General features: G+C 46.4%; 1 protein-coding gene across 4 annotated transcripts in view; it reads left to right on the top strand.

Annotated features, from left to right (window-relative positions):
• The window catches only part of Kcnj6 (potassium inwardly-rectifying channel, subfamily J, member 6), a 252717-nt gene that overhangs the window by 172500 nt on the left and 58440 nt on the right, over positions 1–21777 (top strand). The window contains exon 3 of one of the 4 annotated variants that reach the window (NM_001025590.2): positions 184–2665. The exons of the other annotated variants lie outside the window; for them this stretch is intronic. Coding sequence (NP_001020761.1) covers positions 184–194 — 11 coding nt within the window. The 3' untranslated portion in view covers positions 195–2665. Of the gene's footprint in view, positions 1–183; positions 2666–21777 lie in introns of those variants that run through there. 4 annotated transcript variants of the gene reach the window in all.

Here is a 21777-nt window from a genome sequence, read left to right as displayed (position 1 = left end):
CAGAGAGAAAACTACATTTAATTGTGGAAACCTCAGGCATTGATCAATTGATACACTTGTGTCCTTTCTCCCCCTGTTTCTCTTTAAGTTTCCTTTGTTGCTTTCCCAACTTAATCAATTCACTTTAAAATCCCTGACGAGGTTTGTAACAACCATATATTAAAGCAAGATGTGTTGTTGCAGGGCAGTTCTGAAATCGAAATCAAGCAGAGGTCTATAAGAACACCCTGGGAGACCCCCATGCTGCTGGATCTTGGGTCCATGAACTGCTTTTATTTGCTGCAATCAAAAATGCTAGTCTGATCTGATAGGAGAGGAAACGAGACTCAGAGCCTGAAGGATAACACCGCTGAGGGCTGATTTCATACACTCTTCCCCGGCTGGATCATCCCAGCCCCCACAGCGTCCAGGTCTTAGTTTCTTCCTTTGTTTTAACAATCTATACTTCCTCCAGCCTGGGCGAGCTAGTATACCCAGAGTTTGGTTTTGTTTCTTTTCAGAGCTGTAAGCCCAGTGCCCAGTGACCTCATCTGGGAGGAGAGTTAAGCAATAAGACCTGAAATGCTAAACTCTGGGGTAGAAAACCTCTGCAGAGACAGCGTCTCTGGGAAGTCTCTACAGAGACAGAGTAGGGAAGTCTCACGAAGGTCAGAGTCTTACTTCCATACCTGGAGAAATCCGCCCGTCCGTTCAGTGCCGGTTTCAACTCCTCTGCCAAAGACTTCTTTCCAAGACACTGGTATCAGCTATCCCAGCAGTAACTTTGGCAGTATATAAATCAATGGCACTGCCCCCATAAAACCCCGTTGAGTAAAACCTATGGTCTTCAACAGCTGGGGAGCCTGTAGCCCAGCTCCCTGTGTGAGGCTAAGGCTGTGGAGACCCATGCCTGCTCACCTCCTCGTTGAAAAGCAAAACACTGTAAGAAACCTAACATGACTTGTGCCAACATTTCTCAGGCTGGGGAGAAGACTTGGTCCACAAAGAGCTTGAGGTCTTGATCTGGATCCCTAGCATCCATGGAAGAAGGTGGGCATGATCACCCACACTCCTCATCCCATAGCTCTGAATGAGGTAGGCAGATTCCTGGGGCTCACCAGCTCAGCCTAACAGCCAGGTCCCAATGAGAGACCCTGTCTACAAAAGAACAAGAGGTGGATCCTGAGAAGCGACACCCAAGCTTGACCTCTAGCCCCTGTACACACCTGTAAGCACCTGGGCATCGGGACACACACTTGCAATTGCAAACAAGGCAAATTCTCACACTTCAGAAGGCACTGAGAGAATCCCATAAACTCAAAAAGTTAGGAGCCAAGATTGACCATTAATGACTTGGGTTGAAAAGACTAAACCACTGGATAGAATGTTTCATTACTAAAACACCTTACCTGAAAAGTATTACTGCTCTTCTTTCTGCAACTGGACCATGCAGAGATCCACAAAGAGATGCCCAGAGATTATTAGTGATGGTCATATGACATACACAATGTGGACTCTAAGCCAAGGCCCCATCAACTCAGATCCAGAGGCTGACAGTGTGCTTATCTTAGAGATACCACAGTGGCTCTAATCACCACGTCCTTAAGTCAGGGGAGTTTGATTATTTCCTATGAACACCGAGTGGGGACAGCGGATTACCAATGAAGCAATCCAACCTGACAATCCTAACCACCCAGAAGAGGATCGCTGGGGGAAAGCATGAATTATTTACGTGTCAACATGTGCACACTCCGGCCACGCAGCTCAACAGCCAGGAGTGCTTCTCCACTTAGCCCTGCCCTGGCATCCATTTATGATCTCGTCTGTTGTGTTAATTACCCAGCTAGCTTCTTTCTCAAAAATAATATCTCCCAGCCATAGACCTACTCATCTGTGTCCTCTTTAATTTCAACCCACAGTTACATCATTCACTGGCTTGCCTCAGTTTCTTCAACTCTGAAATGGGAATGATGATGATGATGCCTCTTCCCCCCAAGCCACCATCCTCCCCCGTGACCTTCCTAGGTACAGACTCAAACCAGGGAAGATTATTTCCTTCTCATAGGCCACAGGGTGAAATGCAATAAAGAACAAAGCCTTGTAGGGAGGCAGAGGGAAAGACCAGTCCTCACAAGAGGCTCCATTGTTTCCAGGGACTTTGAAGCTTGGACAGAATGTCAGATGATCCCCTTTGAAGGTGCTCCAAAGAGTCAATGTGAAAAATATTGACTGATGTGTGCCCGTCCACAAGCCAAGGTGGCCTCTGCCCTGGTCACCTACCATGAATTATAAACTGATGATATTTGAAATAATAAGGAACACTGGAGCCGGCCAGAAAGGATTCTGCAGTCCCATAAATAGCAACATTCATCACTACAATGCCTGCCAACGGTGGCCGTGAATGTAGATTACCCCCGGCTCTTCTGAGGCCACTGAGGACAGGGCAAACTACCTCTGAGAATGGAGGCTCACTGTTCTGCATCCCACTTCTAAATGTTCCATGAATTTTTTGAGACATCTCCCATATCCCTGTTAGAAAGATTCAACCTTGTGCTATTAACCAAATCATTTTGAATTCCATAAACCTCTACTCTAAAGTATACACTTAATTCTACAATACAGACAACAAATATGACTTTTTCCTATGAAAGAGTGATAAAGATACTGTATCAGTCTGCTTTGACTCTGCTATGCTACAGTAACAAAAAGACCCAAGGGCTTTAAACAGCAAAGGCGTGTTTCTTGTTCATAAGACATGTTCTCTGCAGCTCTGTCTACACCCTTGTTCACTGAAAGATACGGGGTGAGGAAGGGGTCCCCACATGGGACACGCCATTCTCCCATCACGGGAAGGCAGAGAAATGAAAAAACACCTCACTGCTGCCCTCGATTTATTAGTCGGAAAAAGTTTTGTGACACGTCCTGGTATCTGCAGAATGAGACAATAGGATTTTCTCATGGGGATTTGGAAAAAAATAACTGAGATTAATTATTTAATCTACCATAAATCTCCTTGGAGTTTTGGAAATGGTATATAAAGTTGAATTTTTTGTGAGGTATCATTTAAGATGTACGGTGGTCCTTAGTTCATCCCTCAGATGGATGTGGATCCCAGATCAGGGGATCCAGGATTGTGTCTTCCAGTTCCTATTGAACCAAGGCCGTTGGGATCAGTAATCCCATCCACAGAAGTGTTGGCCATCCGGTTGTTGACAAGCCTACAAGCCAGTGTGTTACAGTCCTGCCCACTTTGGGTTCTCGTGGCACTGTGAACCCTCTGCCAGTCTGAATCCTTGACTGGCCCCGTGTAACAGGCCCCTTGCCAAGCCACCGAGGACATGAAGCACAGCTGAGCAATGGCATTCTGTTGAGCAGAGCAACTGAGATCCTGGTTGTTTGTTACCATGGCAAATGTAGCCTGCCTTGCCTGAAACAAAATGTCACGATGACACTTTGACAGTGGGCCGTGGCATACGCCAAGCACGCCAGACTCGCCAGGAAGTGGGTTTGCAGCTAGTGTCCTTGCAGAATGTCTTCTTCCTGCTGTGAATTCGTTCTTCCCCCGGGAAGACTTTAACACCAAACAAGCCGATGTTAATCTGTCTCTGCTCTCACACGTTGGTGTCTGGGCACATCGCACTTCTTAGCTTTGCCATACATAGCTTTTTATCCCCACAGGATCACACAAGCCTTTATGATGGGACCTGGTACACACTAACCACTTCATCTACATAAAGAGCAACTTATTAGTTCTCTTCATCCTGAGAATCAAACTCAGGGCACCAGGCTTGGCAGTGCACACTTTACCTGCTGAGCCAGCTCACTGGTCCACAGATTATTTCAATAGATGTCTCCCGTGGTTTCTTTTCAGACCTTAAGACAATCTGAAAGCTTAAGACCATTCCCACTTGACAAAGAGTGAAGACTGACTCTTAGATGAGGAGTTGAGGTCAAAAATGACCACTGAGGTGGTAAATCAAGAGCGGACCTCAGAGCTGGGCGTGGTGGCACACTCCTTTAATCCCAGCACTCAGGAGGCAGAGGTAGGTGGATTTCGAGACCAGCGTGGTCTACAAAGTGAGTTCCAGGACAACCAGGACTATACAGAGAAACCCTGTCTCGAAAAACCAAAAAAAAAAAAAAAAAAAAAAAAATCAGACCTCAGGGCTGTCCCTCTCCCACTCACCTGCAATTTATTACTGAGCCAGCAACCACATCTGGTGCTAGGTTTTCTCTTAGCTAGAACTTTCCTGCCCTAAGCTCACTGGGCCTGACCAAGGGACTCAGGCAGGATGACACAGGGCTGGGAAGACTGCACAGAAGGTAAAGTGCTTAGAAGCACCAGGACCCAGGATTGATCTCCCAGAACCCATGTTTTAAAAAGCATGGCAGCATGTGTGTGACCTTAGTGCTGGCAAGTGGAGCCAGGTAGCTCCCTGGGCTGAGTAGCCAGAGTGGCAAGTTACAGGCTATGGTAGACCTTGATGCAAAAATATGGGTGACAGGATCCAGAGAAACATCTAAGGTTGTTCTCTAAACTCCACATTCACTCACACACACACACAATACTCACACACACACACACTCACACAAACACAAACTCACACACTCATACATATACACACACTCATTCACACACATATACATACTCACATACTCATACACACACATACTCACACTCATACACATACTCATGCTCACTCATACATACACATACACTCATACACACTCACACACTCCAACATACACTCATGCACACACACTCACACTCATATACTCTTGTACACACACTCATACATGCACACACTCACACACATGCACATAAACTCTCATACAGAGCAACGTGCACACACACACAGACATACAGAAAATAAAAGAATAAACTTAAAAATGTAACACAAAGGCAGTCCACTGGCCTTTTCTTCCAGGTCTAGCCAGGTCTAATGTTATCGCCCTGGGTGATTGTATCAGCAGATACTCTGGCCAGCCTGACCCAGTGTGGCCTCTGTAATGCCACGTACAACCCACAATGCAACCAAGAAGCCAGTTGACAAACCACAGGGAAGGAAAAATAAAAACCCAATGTTAAAAAAGAACAATCAATTGTAGGAAAAATCAATGGTAAGTCTGGACTCCTTGCCAGAAAGCACAATGGTGAGGCCATCAATTTAGGCCAGGCTAGTTCAGCTTGTCTGAGGTTTCTACTTCACTGTGGAACACCAGCCAGAGCCCTCTGTGGGAGGAGAAGGATGGTGGTGATGTTGATGGTGGTGATAATGGTGGTGGTGATAACGGTGGTGGTGATTCCCCAGTTACAATGTCATCCTTAGACGATTTTAATTACATACCCATTAGTTAGATACCTCTCCTTTTACAATTTCTCAAATATTTTTATGTAACATACTTATAACAGGGGGTTTGTGGATAATGACAGACAGAATAACCCACAAAACACTGAGGAGAGCGGATCACAAAAACTGATTCTAAAATAGTCCAATGTTACGTTGCCCGAAATTAAGTAGAGTTCTACAACTCAGAAGGCTACCGTGATAATAAAGGTTGTATTTGCTTATGATACTTGGCTCTTAGGCTAGGAAGAGCAGGAGGCCACAATCACTGGCCCACTACAGATGTGGCAGGATCATAAGTGAGGTCACCAAGTCCAGCCCAAACATGGTAGAGCATGGTACATCCCAGCAGCACCCCAGTCTCTACGTCATCAGACATCTGGCACAGATGCACTCCAGCTCCCACCATGACTGGGCATATCTGTTCCCAATGTGGAAGAGACTCACTGCGGATACTCTATGTCTCCAGTTGTCAAAGCAAAGCATTTGTCACTGTCACTTAAGCAGATAGAGTGCTGTGGCATCAGGTAGGATGAACACAATCTAGCAAATGTTAGACCAAGTTAGACCAAGGTTAGACCAGGTTAGACCAAGCTCAATGGGACATCTCATCAACAGTGGCCACCTGAAACCCAGGCCAAGGGGACAGGGAGGGTACCAGAGTTTCCTGTCACATGTCTCATCCTAGGGTCTCTTCCTAGGAAGAAGTGAGTCCACAGACGGGTCTGAGGACGTGTTTACATGTCTCATCTGCTCACCTTGCCACCCACCAAACTCATGATTTTCACCTCTTTTCTCCCATTATCCTTCAGCACAGTCTCCCTTAGATGACAACCTGGTCCTATGCTTAGTTGGGAAGAAGTCAGAATGGGTAGAACACATCTCCATGAAGTTTTATGGTCCTCCCCTGTTGGGTCTCAGCCACTTTCAGGTCTCATCTCCTCTAAAGTCAAGGGCTAGCACTGACACCTACTCTCTGATACCCAAGACTCCTTTACCCACCTCTCCCTTTTCTCTCTTGCAATTCCCTCCTCTCTAGTCTTTCCGTTAACATCAGACTACATTTGTGCTGGGCAGTGGTGGCGCATGCCTTTAATCTCAGCACTTGGGAGGCAGAGGTAGGTGGATTTCTGAGTTCAAGGCAAGCCTGGTCTACAGAGTGAGTTCCAGGGCAGCCAGGGCTACACAGAGAAACCCTATCAAAAAAAATTTTTTGTAATGTCTACCTTCCTAAGAATATTCACTCTTAGAATGTTGTACACACCTGTGATGCTGGCATTCTGGACAGGAAGCTTATCTTGAGTTCAAGGCCAGCCTGGTCTACACAATAAGTTGCACACCAGCCTAGAGCTACATGAGGAGCCCTATCCCTGCTTCCAAGAATAGCCTGTGCTTCTGCTGGGTGCGTGTCCAGCTCCCCTCTAGTTCTCAGCTCTCCTCCCACATGACCTGAGAAGGACTTCCTGTTGCTCGTATTGCCCTGATAGCTGCCTCTCTGTAACACTCTTCCCTGACGTTCATGGCTCCCTGACACCTGCTCTACTTCCTCGGTCCTCTGCAATCCACGCCCTCTCAGAGCCTGCTCCACCCAGAGCTCTTCGCTTCCTCTCCCTTACCTCCAGGCAGATCCTGGGATTTCATTGCTAACTTCTGTGATATTGGATTTCCTCCTTAGACCTTAGCACCTCTCCCAGCTTCTCTGATCAGAGATCCAACTGTGTTGCGCACTTGACTCCCTGGCTCAGGGGCCCAGCAAGCTCACACAACCTATGCACTCAATGCGGAGGTGAGCTCAGCTCTTCAGCCTTCTACTCCTCTCTCCATCCTCCCCGAGAGCATCAGTGACATCATCAACACAGTGACATGGGCCAAAAAGGCAGCAAACTCCTGCTACATGTGAACATTGTGCCTCTCCCTGCATGGTGAACACATCCACTTCCACCCCCACAGCTGATGCCCCAGATCAAGTTGTCAGGGTGAGGAGCCTGGGTCCTCTGTGAGTGGCCACTTACAGAAGCCACCGCCCTCCTAACAAAATTCTAATAGGAATCAATCACCTCCCCTGCTTGAAAGTCACCAGCAGGCTGGGTGAGGAGGCACACGCAGTTAATCCCAGCACTCCTGAAAGCAGGCCAGTGGACTTCTATGCGTCTGAGATCATCCTGATCTACATAGCAGGTTTCAGGCCAGTCAGGACTATATCGTGAGACCTTATCTCAGAAGTAAATAAGTCAGGACTGGAGAGAGGGCTCAGTGGTTAAGAGCACTGACTGCTCTTCCAGAGGTCCTGAGTCTGATACCCAGCAACCACATGGTGGCTCACAACCATCTGTAATGGGATCTGATGCCCTCTTCTGGTGTGTCTGAAGACAGCGACTGTGTACTCACATACATAAAATAAATAAATAAACCTTTGAAAAATTTTTCATTAGAAGTTTTCAAAGCTTCCAGAGAGTCCCACTGCCTCAGGAAAATCTAGATGACTCATGAGTTCCTCCAGAGTCCTTGTAGCCAGCCCCTGCCTGCACCGTGTGCCTGCCCCGTCTCCATCCTCTTGCTCACCTGACTCATGCTAAGCTATATGAGTTTTTTGATTCATTCTCAGGGAAGCCTCCTCAGAAACCATCTGCAGGGCCACTTCCTGCACACTGACCACGGCCAGCCTGCGTGCCCACGGCTGCTGGCAAACTTTCCTCGTTCATCTGATTAGCAGCCGGGCTGCAAACTCTGCAAGAAAGGTATCTTGCCTCACTCGGTGCTCTGATCCCAGAGCCCAGGGCCAAGTAAATTATGAGCAAATGAAATATCCTGTATGGTCACAAACCAGTTTGGCTCCTTAAGCACACAGGAGGAGAAAAAAAAAGTTTAGAGTCTTTTAAAGTTGCCAAGTCAGTGAAGACAACAGTCATGGTCGGCCCAAAGCGCCTGTCTTCTGAGAATTGCTCCAGAGAACCAGAGGGTTCAGGTGGCTCCCGCTGAGCTGCAGACTAGACACCCATTCTCAGTCTCCCTCTCCATCAGGGTGGCTTTTAGTCCCATTACTACCCCAGCCCTAAGTTCCCCACTCCCCAGATATTCTACACCCCAGTGAAGGAACCTCTGGTCTCTCAGCTTCCTGGGCTGCAGATCTGGCAGCCATCCCTCCCTCTGTTCTTCACTTGCTTAATTCTTTGGGGACCAACAACTCCTCAAGCCCTGAGCTGCAGCTCACTCATGGGGCTTCTTGATGCGAAGAAGGAGGCAGGCTTTCTCTGGACTCTCCACTGCCACCTTCTGGAAAGTTCGTGTTATAACAACATAAATCTACACCTCTCAGATACCGGGTGTACAGTAAACAACCCACACATGGTGGCCCTGGTTGAGCTTGTCCGTGCGACCCCATACTTGTCTCTCATACCCAGCCACCCTCACCTCTCCAATATTTGGGGTTCACATCTTCCGAAGATAGTCTCACAGATGTTAGCTCCTTATTTGGGGTGTCCCCCTCCACACCACACAAAACAAACTTTGAAACAAATCCACTTCTTTATCCTCTAACCCCACATCCCTAGCCACTTCAGTGGAGATAAAAGGAAAAACAATCACTCTTGCATGTCATAGTGTGTGACCTGTCTAACACCTTGTCCTCCACTCTGCTCCACACACAAGCCACGAGCCCTGAGTTCACTGTGGCCCGGCTCACATCCACCCTCATACCTACTGTGGCACTAGGTCTGCCTGAGCTGTCGCCTCTATGCCTTTGTGTTAACTGTGAGCCCCCAGTGAGCCTTATGAAGGGCTTGGCAGACTCAGAAGCCCTTCCTGTGCCTCTGATGCTTTCCCATAGAGGTGACAGACCACACGTGGGTGGCGCCATCTGACTACCAAGATAAAAGCTGCCTTTTGTCTTCTATTTTCAGCAAGGACTACAATCTGGCCTATGATCAGTGCTCAATAAAAGAGATAGAATCAGTAATTTCTTATAAACAAGGTCCGACCTCTCTGAGTGTGTCTCAGACCTGTGATATCTCCTTTTCACTGGCCATATGCACCAGAAGCCAGGCAGCACCTAGCCTTCTTCTAGAGCTTAATGTGCCATGGTGCTCACATTAGTTGTTCTTGTGGTTTAAATATGGTCCCGATAGACTCACGGGTTGAATACTTGGTGCCTATAGCTTGTGGTTTAAATATGGCCCTGATAGGCTCGTGGGTTGAATACTTGGTGTCTATAGCTTGTGGTAGTGCTGTTTGAGAGTCTGTGGATCTTTCAGGTGGTGGGACTTAGCCAAAGAAATGAGTCACTGGGGACAACCTTGAGATTTTTCAATCTGGCCCTGTTTCCAGTCAAAGCTCTTTGCTTCCTTGATCTGCTCAGATGGGAGGTGTCTCGGCCACATGATTCTGCTGCCACAATCTTAGCCATGCTTTTCTGTCCAAGACGGACTGCTCCCGCTCAGACCATGATCCAGAATAAAACCTCCCTCTCTTAAGTTGCTGCTGCCAGGCATTCCCGCAGCAACGATAAAGGCCTGCGATGCTTTGCTGCTCGAAATTCTGCCGAGTCCTTTCCCTACTCAGGAATCAAGACATGTTCACAAGCTCCATCTGACATGAACAGATTGTCTGAAGCAGAAATCCAAAAGGTGAGCTTGTCCCTAGCACTCAGTCTCAGAATTCCATGCAAGGTCTCACAGAATGGAGCGACATGTTACTGTTTGAAAATGGACTCATTGTCCACTGAAGGCTGGTGAGGTCAGGAGGCCAGGCTGCGGGAGCAGTGGCCCTTAGAGATCCATTCCTTCTACTCCCATGCACTAAGAGGCTTTTGATGTCATCTAAATTTACTACCAAGTCCTAACAAGTGAGCTTCTCGGGAGACAAGGTGTGGGCAGGAGGTCTACACATAAGTTTCTACCCTGAAATCAAAGGCCATCTGCACTCATCCCTCCCACTGCAGCGATGACAGTAAAGACAGAAAGGCCAGATCATATAGACAAGCCTCCATCATCATCTAAGAATTTTACTTTTACCTAATAGAGGAAAGTTGTATTTATTGTCTATAATATGACATTTTTAAACATACACATATGATATGCTAGCATAACAAACCTTTATTTTGTTTTCTGATTCCCTTCCTAACTCTGTGCTTTTATTTCTGGGTTTTATACACATACATGAGGAATTTTAGCTTACCCCCGTTACATTTTCTTACCCCCGTTACATCTTCTGTTTCCTGTTTCCCACCTGTCGAAACTCTTTTCCCACCAAGTCCCTCTCCTACTTCCTATGTCTTGCTTCTTGTGTGTCCTGCCATGTTTAACTAGGGCACCTGCATGGGCATGGAGGGAGTTATTCACAAAAGCACAGACAACTTATCAATGGCTAAGCCACTGAAGAAAGTGACATGGCCATGAATTTAAAGTCTTTTTGCTGATAATACAGGTGTGCACTGCCAAGGACCAGCCTCGGCTTGGAGAGAGGCTCCTAAGAGAAGGGGAGTTTGAAAGCATCAGGGGTGGAGGGACAACTCAAAGTCAAATCGTTAGGTACAAGCTGACAGCCTGTGTTCTGCTCTAGGTAGCTTTCCAGGCAGCTCTCTGCTCGAGACAGCTCTCTCTTGCTTGAAAAGAATTCTAAAAACTCTCTGGATAGCTCATCTCTTGTCGATCAAAAGCCCTGTCTTTTATTTACATCAATTCGATCATTTTCCCAGGTCCCCCAAATTAGCATCCCACGACCCCAGCCCCCTGATTCTTAGAAAGACAGCAAGTACATTTTTAACATTGCCAATGAGTTCAGTGATCTACCTGCCTTTGTAGGCACAAACAATAAATTTAGCTGGGTTGGATCCCATCCTGAGATGACCATTCCAACCACGCCTGGACCTAAATTCATTCTGTCCCAGGCTAACCTTGAACTCGGGAATCTGCCTGCCTTTGTATCTTTCTGACAAGCTGTCTCACGGTGCCACGGAGTCTGTTCTTTACGGTCTGTGAAGCCCCTCATATAATTCATATTGTGTCCTTATATTTTACATAGTTGAGAAATTATATATTTTTGAACTCATGTTTTCAGAGTTCTTTCCCACAGCCTTAAAGGCTGCCCTGAAGGTCACATCATTCTACCATTTTGCTGAGACATTAGATACAGCCTCAATTCCTAGATTTGTGCTGTCTCTGATTATCATGGAGCCATTAACCTTGACAGAGTGGACATTCCCCAATGACCCTGACAGGGAGAATATTTCCCGAAGGAAGGACATGAAGTAAAAACAAGTCTCATGCCCAGCAATACACACACAGGCTTCAAGCCTAGCAACCATCAGCACTCATGGAAGCCCACACCCTGCTGTCTCTGTTCCAGGGAAGGGAAATCATGTCACACCGTCCCTTCTACATGGCCATTCAGGATTCAGCAGTAGATCATCTTACCCACTTAATGAAAACTTGGGGATTGAACCCATGGCTTCATGCATCCTGGGCAGGCTAATCTACAAACTGAACTAAAACCCCCATGCCCCTAACAAGACCATTCTGAAGAGGAAAAAAGGGTTCAGCTGTGCTTGGTCCTCAGTGAGATCTCCACACCTGCTTCTGCTGTGCATAGAGAGAATCAGCCCCATATTTGAGGGGCTGGCAGTTCAGAACTTGGGGGGGAGCACTTTGGAAGTCTTCTCTCTAAAGCTAGAGAGTAAATGTTTACTGGGGACAGTCTCTGCCATAACTACCAGATTTGTTAACTAATGTTAACATGGCAATAAGGGGAGAAGAGAAAAACGAACAGGACTGTGTCCTGATGAGATTTTACTTATTACCGTTTTCATGTGTCAGAAAGGATTATTCTTCTTGAGACTTTTTTCCCAACCCTTTAAAGAGTGTCAAAACCATATTTAGCTCTCCCCTATTCTGAAAAAAAGAGAGAGAGAGTACAATACAATGCAAGGTAGTACCCCACCCGCAGGGGTGCCTGGGAAGAACAGGAGCTTCCTCCCCGGCTCAGCACATCCTACTGATCAGGGCTGAGACCCAGCAGGCAGTGCAGCTGGAGGAGGAGGCTTGCCTGAGCCTGAAGAGCCCAGACCATTTATGCTTGCACTTCTCCTTTGAGTGGAAATCTAACAGGAAGCAGAAGCTCCTGACCTTTTTTGCAGAGCTTGGCAATCCAAGCTTGCATGCAGAAGCGGGCCCCATCAGTAAACAGTCCTCTTCTTAACATTGCATTTGCAAAGGACAAGACTAAAGAACACGGACATTTGGTTTTAATGGGGTTTTGCACTGGTCCCTTCCCTTTCTGACTTGCTTTTGTTTCTTTGGACAGAAACCGCTCCGCCAACTTCAAGCTCCCTGGCTCCTCTCCAAGTAGCATTTATTCTCAGCCCTTGTTCATTTTGGAATCTCAAAATCTCAACTTCATCCTACCCCAAGAGAGCCATTCTTTGTCCAAACCCTCTAGGAGGCTGAGGACCCTCCGGCCGGCTGTTAGTCATTAGTGACAGCATTCTTTCTACCTTTGCCTCAAATTAGTGTTTATGGGCCAGAGAGATGGCTCAGCATTTAAGAATGCTTGTTATTCTCACAGAGGATGCAGGTTAAGTTCCCAGACCCCCACATAGTGGATCACAACCATCCACAACTTGAGTTCCAGGGGTCCAATGTTCTCTTCTGCCCTTCCAAGGACACCAGGCATGCATTTAGTATACATACATGCATACATACATACAAACATACATACAGGCAGGCAGAAACTCATACATATAAAACAAACAAATGTAAAACATAAAAATGAACTGATGAATCCCATGTCCACTGCAAGCTTTGATCCGTATGTGCCAGCATGGACAGTATCTGTACAGAAAGCCGTCCTCTAAGAATGCATTAGCAATACCCAGTCCTTTGATCCTCTAAGAATGCATTAGCAATACCTCTCACCATTCAAAACAGCTACTGCCAACACAGCATCCAAATGACACTATTCAAATTTCCTGGCCACTAATTGTGCTGGCTAGTTTTATGTCAACTTGACACAAGTTAGAGTCATTTTGGAAGCAGGAACCTCAATTGAGAAAATGCTCCAACTAGAATGGCCTGTGAGCAAGAAGTAAGCAGTACCCCTCCATGGCCTCTGCTTCAGTTCCTGCCCTGACTTCCTGCCCTGACTTCCCTTGGTGATAAAATGCGCTGGGAGCTGTAAGCTGTAATAAACCTTTTACTCCCTGGCTGCTTCTGTTCATGGTGTTTTTATTACAGCAATAGAAACACTAAGACAGGGCAGAGATATGGGTCAGTAGATAAGAGTACTTGCTACTCTTCCAGAGGTCTAGGTTCAATTCCCAGCACCCACAAGGCAGCTCACAACTCTATAATTCCAGTCCAGTTCCAGGGAATCCAACGCCTTCTGTGGGCTCTTCAGACACTCCACGTATATGATGCACATACATACAAGCAAGCAAAACACCTACACACATGAGATACATAAAATATTTTTTAAAAAAGAAAAAAGAAAAGAAAAGACACTAAGAGAGTGGCAAAAGAACACATGGCAGGTTCTGAGCTCACAAGGACCCCAGATCTTGAATGACAAGCTCTTTTTTTTTTATTACGTATTTTTCTCAATTACATTTCCAATGCTATCCCAAAAGTCCCCCATACCCTCCCCACCCCCACTCCCCGACCCACCCATTCCCACTTTTTGGCCCTGGCGTTCCCCTGTACTGGGGCATATAAAGTTTGCGTGTCCAATGGGCCTCTCTTTCCAGTGATGGCCGACTAGGCCATCTTTTGATACATATGCAGCTAGAGTCAAGAGCTCAGGGGTACTGGTTAGTTCAGAATGTTGTTGCACCTACAGGGTTGCAGATCCCTTTTGCTCCTTGGGTACTTTCTCTAGCTCCTCCATTGGGGGCCGTGTGATCCATCCAATAGTTGACTGTTAGCATCCACTTATGTGTTTGCTAGGCCCCAGCATAGTCTCACAAGAGACAGCTATATCTGGATCCTTTCAGCAAATGCTTGCTAGTGTATGCAATGGTGTCATCGTTTGGAGGCTAATTATGGGATGGATCCCTGGATATGGCAGTCTCTAGATGGTCCATCTTTTGTCTCAGCTCCAAACTTTGTTTCTGTAACTCCTTCCATGGGTGATTGTTTCCAATTCTAAGAAGGGGCAAAGTGTCCACACTTTGGTCTTCGTTCTTCTTCAGTTTCATGTGTTTTACAAATTGTCTCTTATATCTCAGGTATACTAAGTTTCTGGGCTAATATCCACTTATCAGTGAGTACATATCATGTGAGTTCTTTTGTGATTGTGTTACCTCACTCAGGATGATGCCCTCTAGGTCCAACCATTTGCCTAGGAATTTCATAAATTCATTCTTTTTAATAGCTGAGTAGTACTCCATTGTGTAAATGTACCACATTTTTTGTATCCATTCCTCTGTTGAGGGGCATTATAAATAAGGCTGCTATGAACATAGTGGAGCATGTGTCCATCTCTACCGGTTGGGACATCTTCTGGATATATGCCCAGGAGAGGTATTGTGGGATCCTCCGGTAGTACTATGTTCAATATTCTGAGGAACCGCCAGACTGATTTCCAGAGTGGTTGTACAAGCTTGCAATCCCACCAACAATGAAGGAGTGTTCTTCTTTCTCCACATCCTCACCAGCATCTGCTGTCACGACAAGCTCTTAAATAGCACATCTGGACATGCCTGGGGAAAAAAACTCATTTTTTACTACTGGAGATCTTGGTTGGAAAACAAACCTGGTTCTCTGCTATTGACTCTCCTGTCTTTCCACGGTGCTTTCTTTGGGCTTTGCTCGTTTCTTCAATAGTCTCTTTCGCAGGCTAAGAAACCCTCAGCACTCTCTATGCTCTGTCTCCTGTGGAGCCCTCTCATCCTCTCTGCATCTTTCTTGCTGCTGACTCTTTCTCATGGCATCTTCATGAGGAAACCTAAGGAAAACACAGTCAACCATTTGTTAGAATGTGTGTGAATGAAGTCAACGGAAAGGAAGCTGTGCTCACACCAGCCATTACTTCTGGAAAAGATGCTGTGCCCACGTCAGACATCGTACTAGGAGGCATGGGTGTTGGTTGTTCCTATCTGGAGCCATGCTACCTTCAAGGCTAGTGTGATGGTTTATATATGCTTGGCCCAGGGAGTGGAACTATTTGGAGGTGTTGCCTTGTTGGAGTAGATGTTGCCTTGTTGGAGTAGGTGTTGGTCTTGTTGGAGTGGGTGTTGGCCTTGTTGGAGTGGGTGTGGCCTTGTTACAGTAGGTGTTGCCTTGTTGAAGTGGGTGTTGCCTTGTTGAAGTGGGTGTTGCCTTGTTGAAGTGGGTGTTGCCTTGTTGGAGTAGGTGTTGCCTTGTTGGAGTAGGTGTTGCCTTGTTGGAGTGGGTGTGGCCTTGTTACAGTAGGTGTTGCCTTGTTGAAGTGGGTGTTGGCTTGTTGGAGTGGGTGTTGCCTTGTTGGAGTGGGTGTGGCCTCGTTGGAGTGGGTGTGTCTCTGTGGGTGTGGGCTTTAAGACCTTCATCCTAGCTGCCTGAAAGCCAGTATTCTCCTAGCAGCCTCCAGATGGAGATGGAGAACTCTTAGCTCCTCCTGTACCATGCCTACCTGGATGCTGTCCTGTTCCCAGCCATGATGATAATAGACTGAATCTCTGAACCTGTAAGCCACCCCCAATTAAATGTTGTCATTTATAAGACTTGCCTTGGTTATGGTGTCTGTTCACAGCAATAAAACCCTAAGACAGCTGGTGAAGGGTTTTTCTGCCAAATTGTTGTCTCTTACTTTGTATAGGCCACCATCTCAGTAAATACTTCAAGATGGAGGCAATATCCTGGGTAATTCCATGCTTCCCCTAAAAGCTTCTTTGAATGTCATTAGACGTTCACAGAGCCCACATGGGCTACGTGGGTCACCAAGTGGTAGCCTTCACCTGACTGCGCATCTCTTCTGGCCTAGCTTTGATGGTTCTTTCCTCCCTCTGCTTCACTGTCTCTGTATTTATATCAACATGACTCTTGTCCTCGGTGGTTATAATCTGCACTTCCTTTACTTACACAAGTAAAGGATGCTCAAACTAGCCCAACATTTCCTGGTCCTCAGATGTCCCCACCCTTTGAGGACTCGCCTTGGGTCGTCCTAGTTCCAGCTCTCCAGAGAGACATGGAGATTCCTTGTGCCTCTAAGTCATAACTGCTCTTTAGAAGCCAAGACCTGACACAAGCCATGATGAGCAAGCCTTCCTACCAGATCCCTCAGATTATAACAGCAAAAGCTGTTTTAGAAGAGCCCAATTTCTGCCAAGCATACATCCCTGAGCTAAACCAGGTGGAGATTACCTCCGTCCTGTGCTGGGATATATAGCTCAGTAAGAGAGCACATCCCTAGCATTCATGAGAGCCTAGGGTCAATCCCCACCACTCCCTGTGATGAAAATATTTAAAATCACAGCCCTCTAGAAACTCTTCATGGGGAAATCCTACACCCATTGCCTCTAGTCTTTAGGAGAGCACAGCAAGAGACTGCCAGCAGACCCATGGTTTCTCCATCCTTCCAGGGCATGGCTGGCCCACACTGGTACCCAAAGAAGAGCAAGCAAAAGTCCAACAATGGTCATCCAAGAAAACAGTGGAAACACAATGGGAAGATCTTCACTGAGCTGCCTGATACAGGGGAACTGACTCTGACCCCATCCCAGCCATCCCTGTTGCTTTGTGTCCTAGCTCTGACCACAGCCAGCTTCCTCAGAAGTGGCAGATACTGTGAGCTCCCTTGTGGTCAGAGCTAGGCTAGCGTCAGACTGGAGGTACAGCCATCTGGGGTTGCTGCACTGCTTATCCTTATGATGTTTCAGTTCTGGTTGGTTTTGGGGAGCTTATCCCGAGAGTTTTCTCTCCTGAGTACCACCTTCATTTGCTATTTTATCTGCTGTGGACACTCACTAACTTGGGTCACCATCACAGAGTATGAACAAGTGGTGGCTTCGACAACATTTATGTCCTCAAAGTCTGGACACTGGGAGTCTCAGATGAGCCGTCCAGTTCTTTCCTGGTGAGAGCTCCCTCCATAGCTCGGGGACGTCTCCTCTCCATGCCCTCACAAAGAACCTTCCTCTGTTGGCAGACATGAGGCTTCCCATTGCCCTCCTCTTCCTATAAAGACATCCAACCTACTGGGCCAGCTCCCTTCACTGCCCTTACGACCACTCAACCTTCCTTACTCTTACAGTCTCATCCCCCAAACAAATCAATGTATAGATTTGGGGGAGACAGTTCATCCCATGATACCTTGGAACTGCTTACAGTCTTTCTGAATCAACCAGGATAATAGTAGAGCGACCCAGTGTTTCCCTGGTTACCAGGGGTCCTTAGCCTCCACATCAGTCCCCATATTCCACTGAAACTGACACAGACAGCCTGATCTCTGCAGCTGAGCATAGGACTGTGCCTGCAATTGGTAAACTCCAGTAAATAACTGACTACATCATATTGGCTCTTTCTCCTGTCTCCTAGTACTAAGAATACTAAAGCTGCACTGTCCCTTCCAAAGCTGCCCACTTTCCCCCTCTGTATTTAAATGTGTGAGTCTCCCACTGCTAAAAAGGAGGCTTCTAGAAGCAGGCTGTAGACACACATACCACAAATTCCAGGATTTGGGTGGTGGAAACAGGAGGATCAGAAGTTCAAGGTCATGCTCAGCTACATAGCAAGTTCAAGGCCACTGTAGACTACAGGAGACCCTGTATCTAAGAGCACAATAGCAAGCAAAATCATCCAGGGGCAAGAAGGTAGAGGAGTTCTGTGCACGGGTGAGGAGAACTCCTGAAGAGAGCCAACAAGACAAATACAGCAGGGTATGGACTCCAGAGCCATCTTCCTCACCTTGAAGGAAGACTTACAGGAGATAGCCACTGGCGGGAAGGACATTGTCTGTCGCTGGGACTGTTGCCTACAGGTCTGAAGAGCGTTGCTCAAACTCATCCAGTGGTGTTTGCACTTCAGTTCTGACATCAAATACTTAATAGTCATTCTGATCTATTGATCTCATTGGGTGACCCACCTCTCCCACAGCCCCTTCCTGACAGCAATTGTCTAAGAGGTTGCACATCCTCAGAGACAAGCGCTCATCTAATATAAAGATGTGGAGGTGGGTGTAGACACTTGCCTGGCAAGGCCCAGATCCACAAGGTGCATCTTGCCCCATCTGGGTCATGGTTTTTATTTCCCAGTATTCCTAAGGATCCTGTCTGTGGACTCATCTGTCACAGCCCATCCTATAGGCTCCTTTGATTTTTACTCAGCCAATCGTGATTTCTTGTAGAAGATGACATCACACTACCATCATCTAAATATGTATTAATCAAAAGCAACAACAGTATTGTCATAGCTCAGTATTGACTTAGTCATTGCTTGGGTAGCAAACTGATTAGCCAGCTTTCTGTCACTGTGATGCAATACTCAAAGGGATCAATTGTAAAGAAATAAGGTTTGCTTCAGCTCACAGTTTTGGAGATTTGGGCCCGTCATCAGCTGTCATTGCTTTGGGTATTGTGGGGTGGCTCCATGTGCCAAGTATAACTTCTTACTGCACAAACCACAAAGCAGAGGAGATAGGAGGGACCTCTCCCCTCCACCCTCAAGGGCACACTTCAATTACCCAGCCACTTCCATAATGTCCCATCTCTTATAAACACCCATCATACCCTCCCAATATGAATCAGTACCATGTGAATAGCACTCCTAAAACACCATCATGTCTGCAAGGACCAAGAAAATAATCACAGCATAGCTCTTGCTATGATCTCAGAAAGAAAGGGTGACATCTAAAAGACTTTTATGTGTGAGTGTATATGTGCCTTTACATATGTGTGCATGCTATATGTGTACAGTGTCCATGGGGGCCAGAAGAGGGAGCCTGATCCCCTGAACTGGAGTTACAGATATTTATGAGCCATGGTGTGGACACTGGGAACTGAACCCATGTCCTCATCAAGCCCTCTCAACTGTTGAACCCCCTCTCCAGCCCCACATGTAACATTTAAATAAGTCAACTGATGGATTTAAATGGGGTTAGTATGATTCAGTCTTTTTGTTAAAACAGAGCATGCTCCAACAATGGTTCTACCTCCCTGTTGATCTTTTCTTTAACACTAGCAGCAAAGATGGAGGGTGACAGGTGTCTCAAGGCCACAAACAGGAGCTTGCTGTTTCTTCCCTTGGCTTTGGTTACCAGTGCTCAACTGAAAAATCAAACGCTCAACAAAAATGTTCAAAAATAGCCTCTAAGTTTTTAATTGCATGGCATTTGTGGAGGTGTGGTCGGATCCCTCAGTTTTAGGAATCTACTGCATTCTTCGTTCTCTGTATCGATCTGTGTGTCTAACTCTTCTGTCAGTCATGTGGCCACCTCGGTTATCAGATTGACTACTCTGGTGTATGTACCTATTAGCAATGGTCCCAAAGTACAAAGTCCTGTCAGAACCAAAGAACAGCAATCCCACCCCTGCCAAATGGCTCCGGCTATGTCCCACCTCACCCTGCTGGCATTGTTAGGGTTTAACTCTTGCCAAAAACTGAGCAAAGTTAAAGTAGGGACTGTGAGTCTTGAGCAGGAAGCTCTGGCTGTTCCTGAGACTTGTCCAAGCCAGAGGACAAATGATGAATCAGAGCAGAACAAAATGCCTGAGGGAACCCTTCAGAAGTCTTTTTCTATGACACGCCGTCCCTGTATGTCCATATTTCCCACCTTCCCCAGGAGCTCCCAGGGGCTGTGCAGGCTGCAGAAAGCAAATCTTTAAGAACCAGTTTTGTGACACACCAAACTCACCAACCACATTGGCCTTACATCATCTTAACACTTAGATAAGAGAGTGTGATTTGGGGTCATTACAGTCCCCATGTTGGGGGACATCACTCTCTTCAAGTCAGTGAATAAAGCCCTAATAGCTACTCTTAAAGGTCCTGTCATACACCCACTGGGGTCTGAAAATCCCAGGGAACTCTTTTCTGACTCATAGCTATCTAGTGGGCCCCTATGGTGGGGGCTTTCTCGTCTGGCAAACCTACACACACACACACACACACATACACACACAATCTCCCATCTCTTTCCTTCTTCCTCAAAGGTGCTGCCTTAGGCTGCTGTGGCTAGAGACTGAAAAGTATAGTCTTTCCCAGGGACACATCACTTTGGTCCATTTCTGCCACTGTCAGTTCTCTTATCTGGAAGAGTAAGAAGCCTGAGCAGTCTTAACTCACATCCCCAACCCACTGCAGTTGTGAGTTAACTGGACCAGGGACATGGCACAGACCTAGACCTCAGGAAGACCCTCTCGGGCCTCTGGCAAGTACAAACATCTGCAGTTCTCCCAAGGCAAGCTCCTTTTTCCCTAGCTCTGTCGACTGCCAACAGCCACTAACTACAGGAGCCCCAAACAGCACTCATTCATCTCCATGCAAAACAGACATTCATTCCACTGAGGTCTTCTGGAAGGCCGCCCTTGAGCTTCTCCAGTCTTAAACATAAAGGGGAATGAATGGTCTGTCTGGCAATCACATCCACATTTCAACCAACCGCAGATGGAAAATGACAAAGAAATGGAGCAGAGCTGAACATACACAGACCGTTCCTCTGCTCATTCCCTAAACAACACCATGTAGCTATTTGTGCTGGGTATTATACGTAATCTATAATATAAAGTATGCAGAAAAAGATGCATCCCTTATATGAAAATACTCTACCAGTCTACATTATTTAGGGGCATGTGCCTCTGTAGACTTTGGTAGCCTTAGGGGGACCATGACTAGTCACCCCTGCATATCAAGGGACCTCAGTCACAATCAAGTCCACATAGAGCAGGAAAATGAGGAAGAGAGGAAGGGGGGAGGCACCTCCATATACTGAGTAGTTCATAATGACAACACAGCATAATACTAGCAGATAGTTTGTCATGTGTAAATGATATATTTCAAAATAATTATATCATGCATTGATCAAACTTGAGTTGAAACACATCACCTTGTACTGGAAAGGAAGGTCTTTTATTGAGGTGGTGTCTCAATAGGTTAAATAATCAATTATTTAAGGAGTCTCTTAAGCTCAGGTCACTGTCAGGTTCATGATGTAAAATAAAATGTTAAAGGAGGAAGAGAACTCGTGATCTTTGTTCACGGTGACAATCATAATAGAAATCATCATCATATTATATCATATTATATCATATATCAAGTATATTGTATTATATTTGATATACCAAATATTATATTTGGGTATAATAAAACAGTTGTATCATGCATCGATTAATCCAAGCTTGAAAGTCTGGATTCCAGACAAGTATCCTGACAGACAAGTCTTATTAGCAAATAATCTCTGGCACCTCACTGACTCCTGCACGCTCGTTCCCAACCCTGCAGCCATCAGAGATCAAAGTCGCAGAACCAGCCTGGCTAGCAGTGGCCCT

This window comes from Mus musculus, chromosome 16 (genome assembly GCF_000001635.26).
Source record: "Mus musculus strain C57BL/6J chromosome 16, GRCm38.p6 C57BL/6J".
In the NCBI taxonomy this organism is placed as follows: Eukaryota; Metazoa; Chordata; class Mammalia; order Rodentia; family Muridae; genus Mus; species Mus musculus.
The sequence above is the reverse complement of the archived record's forward strand: the minus strand, read 5'-3'. Positions and strand labels throughout refer to the sequence as shown.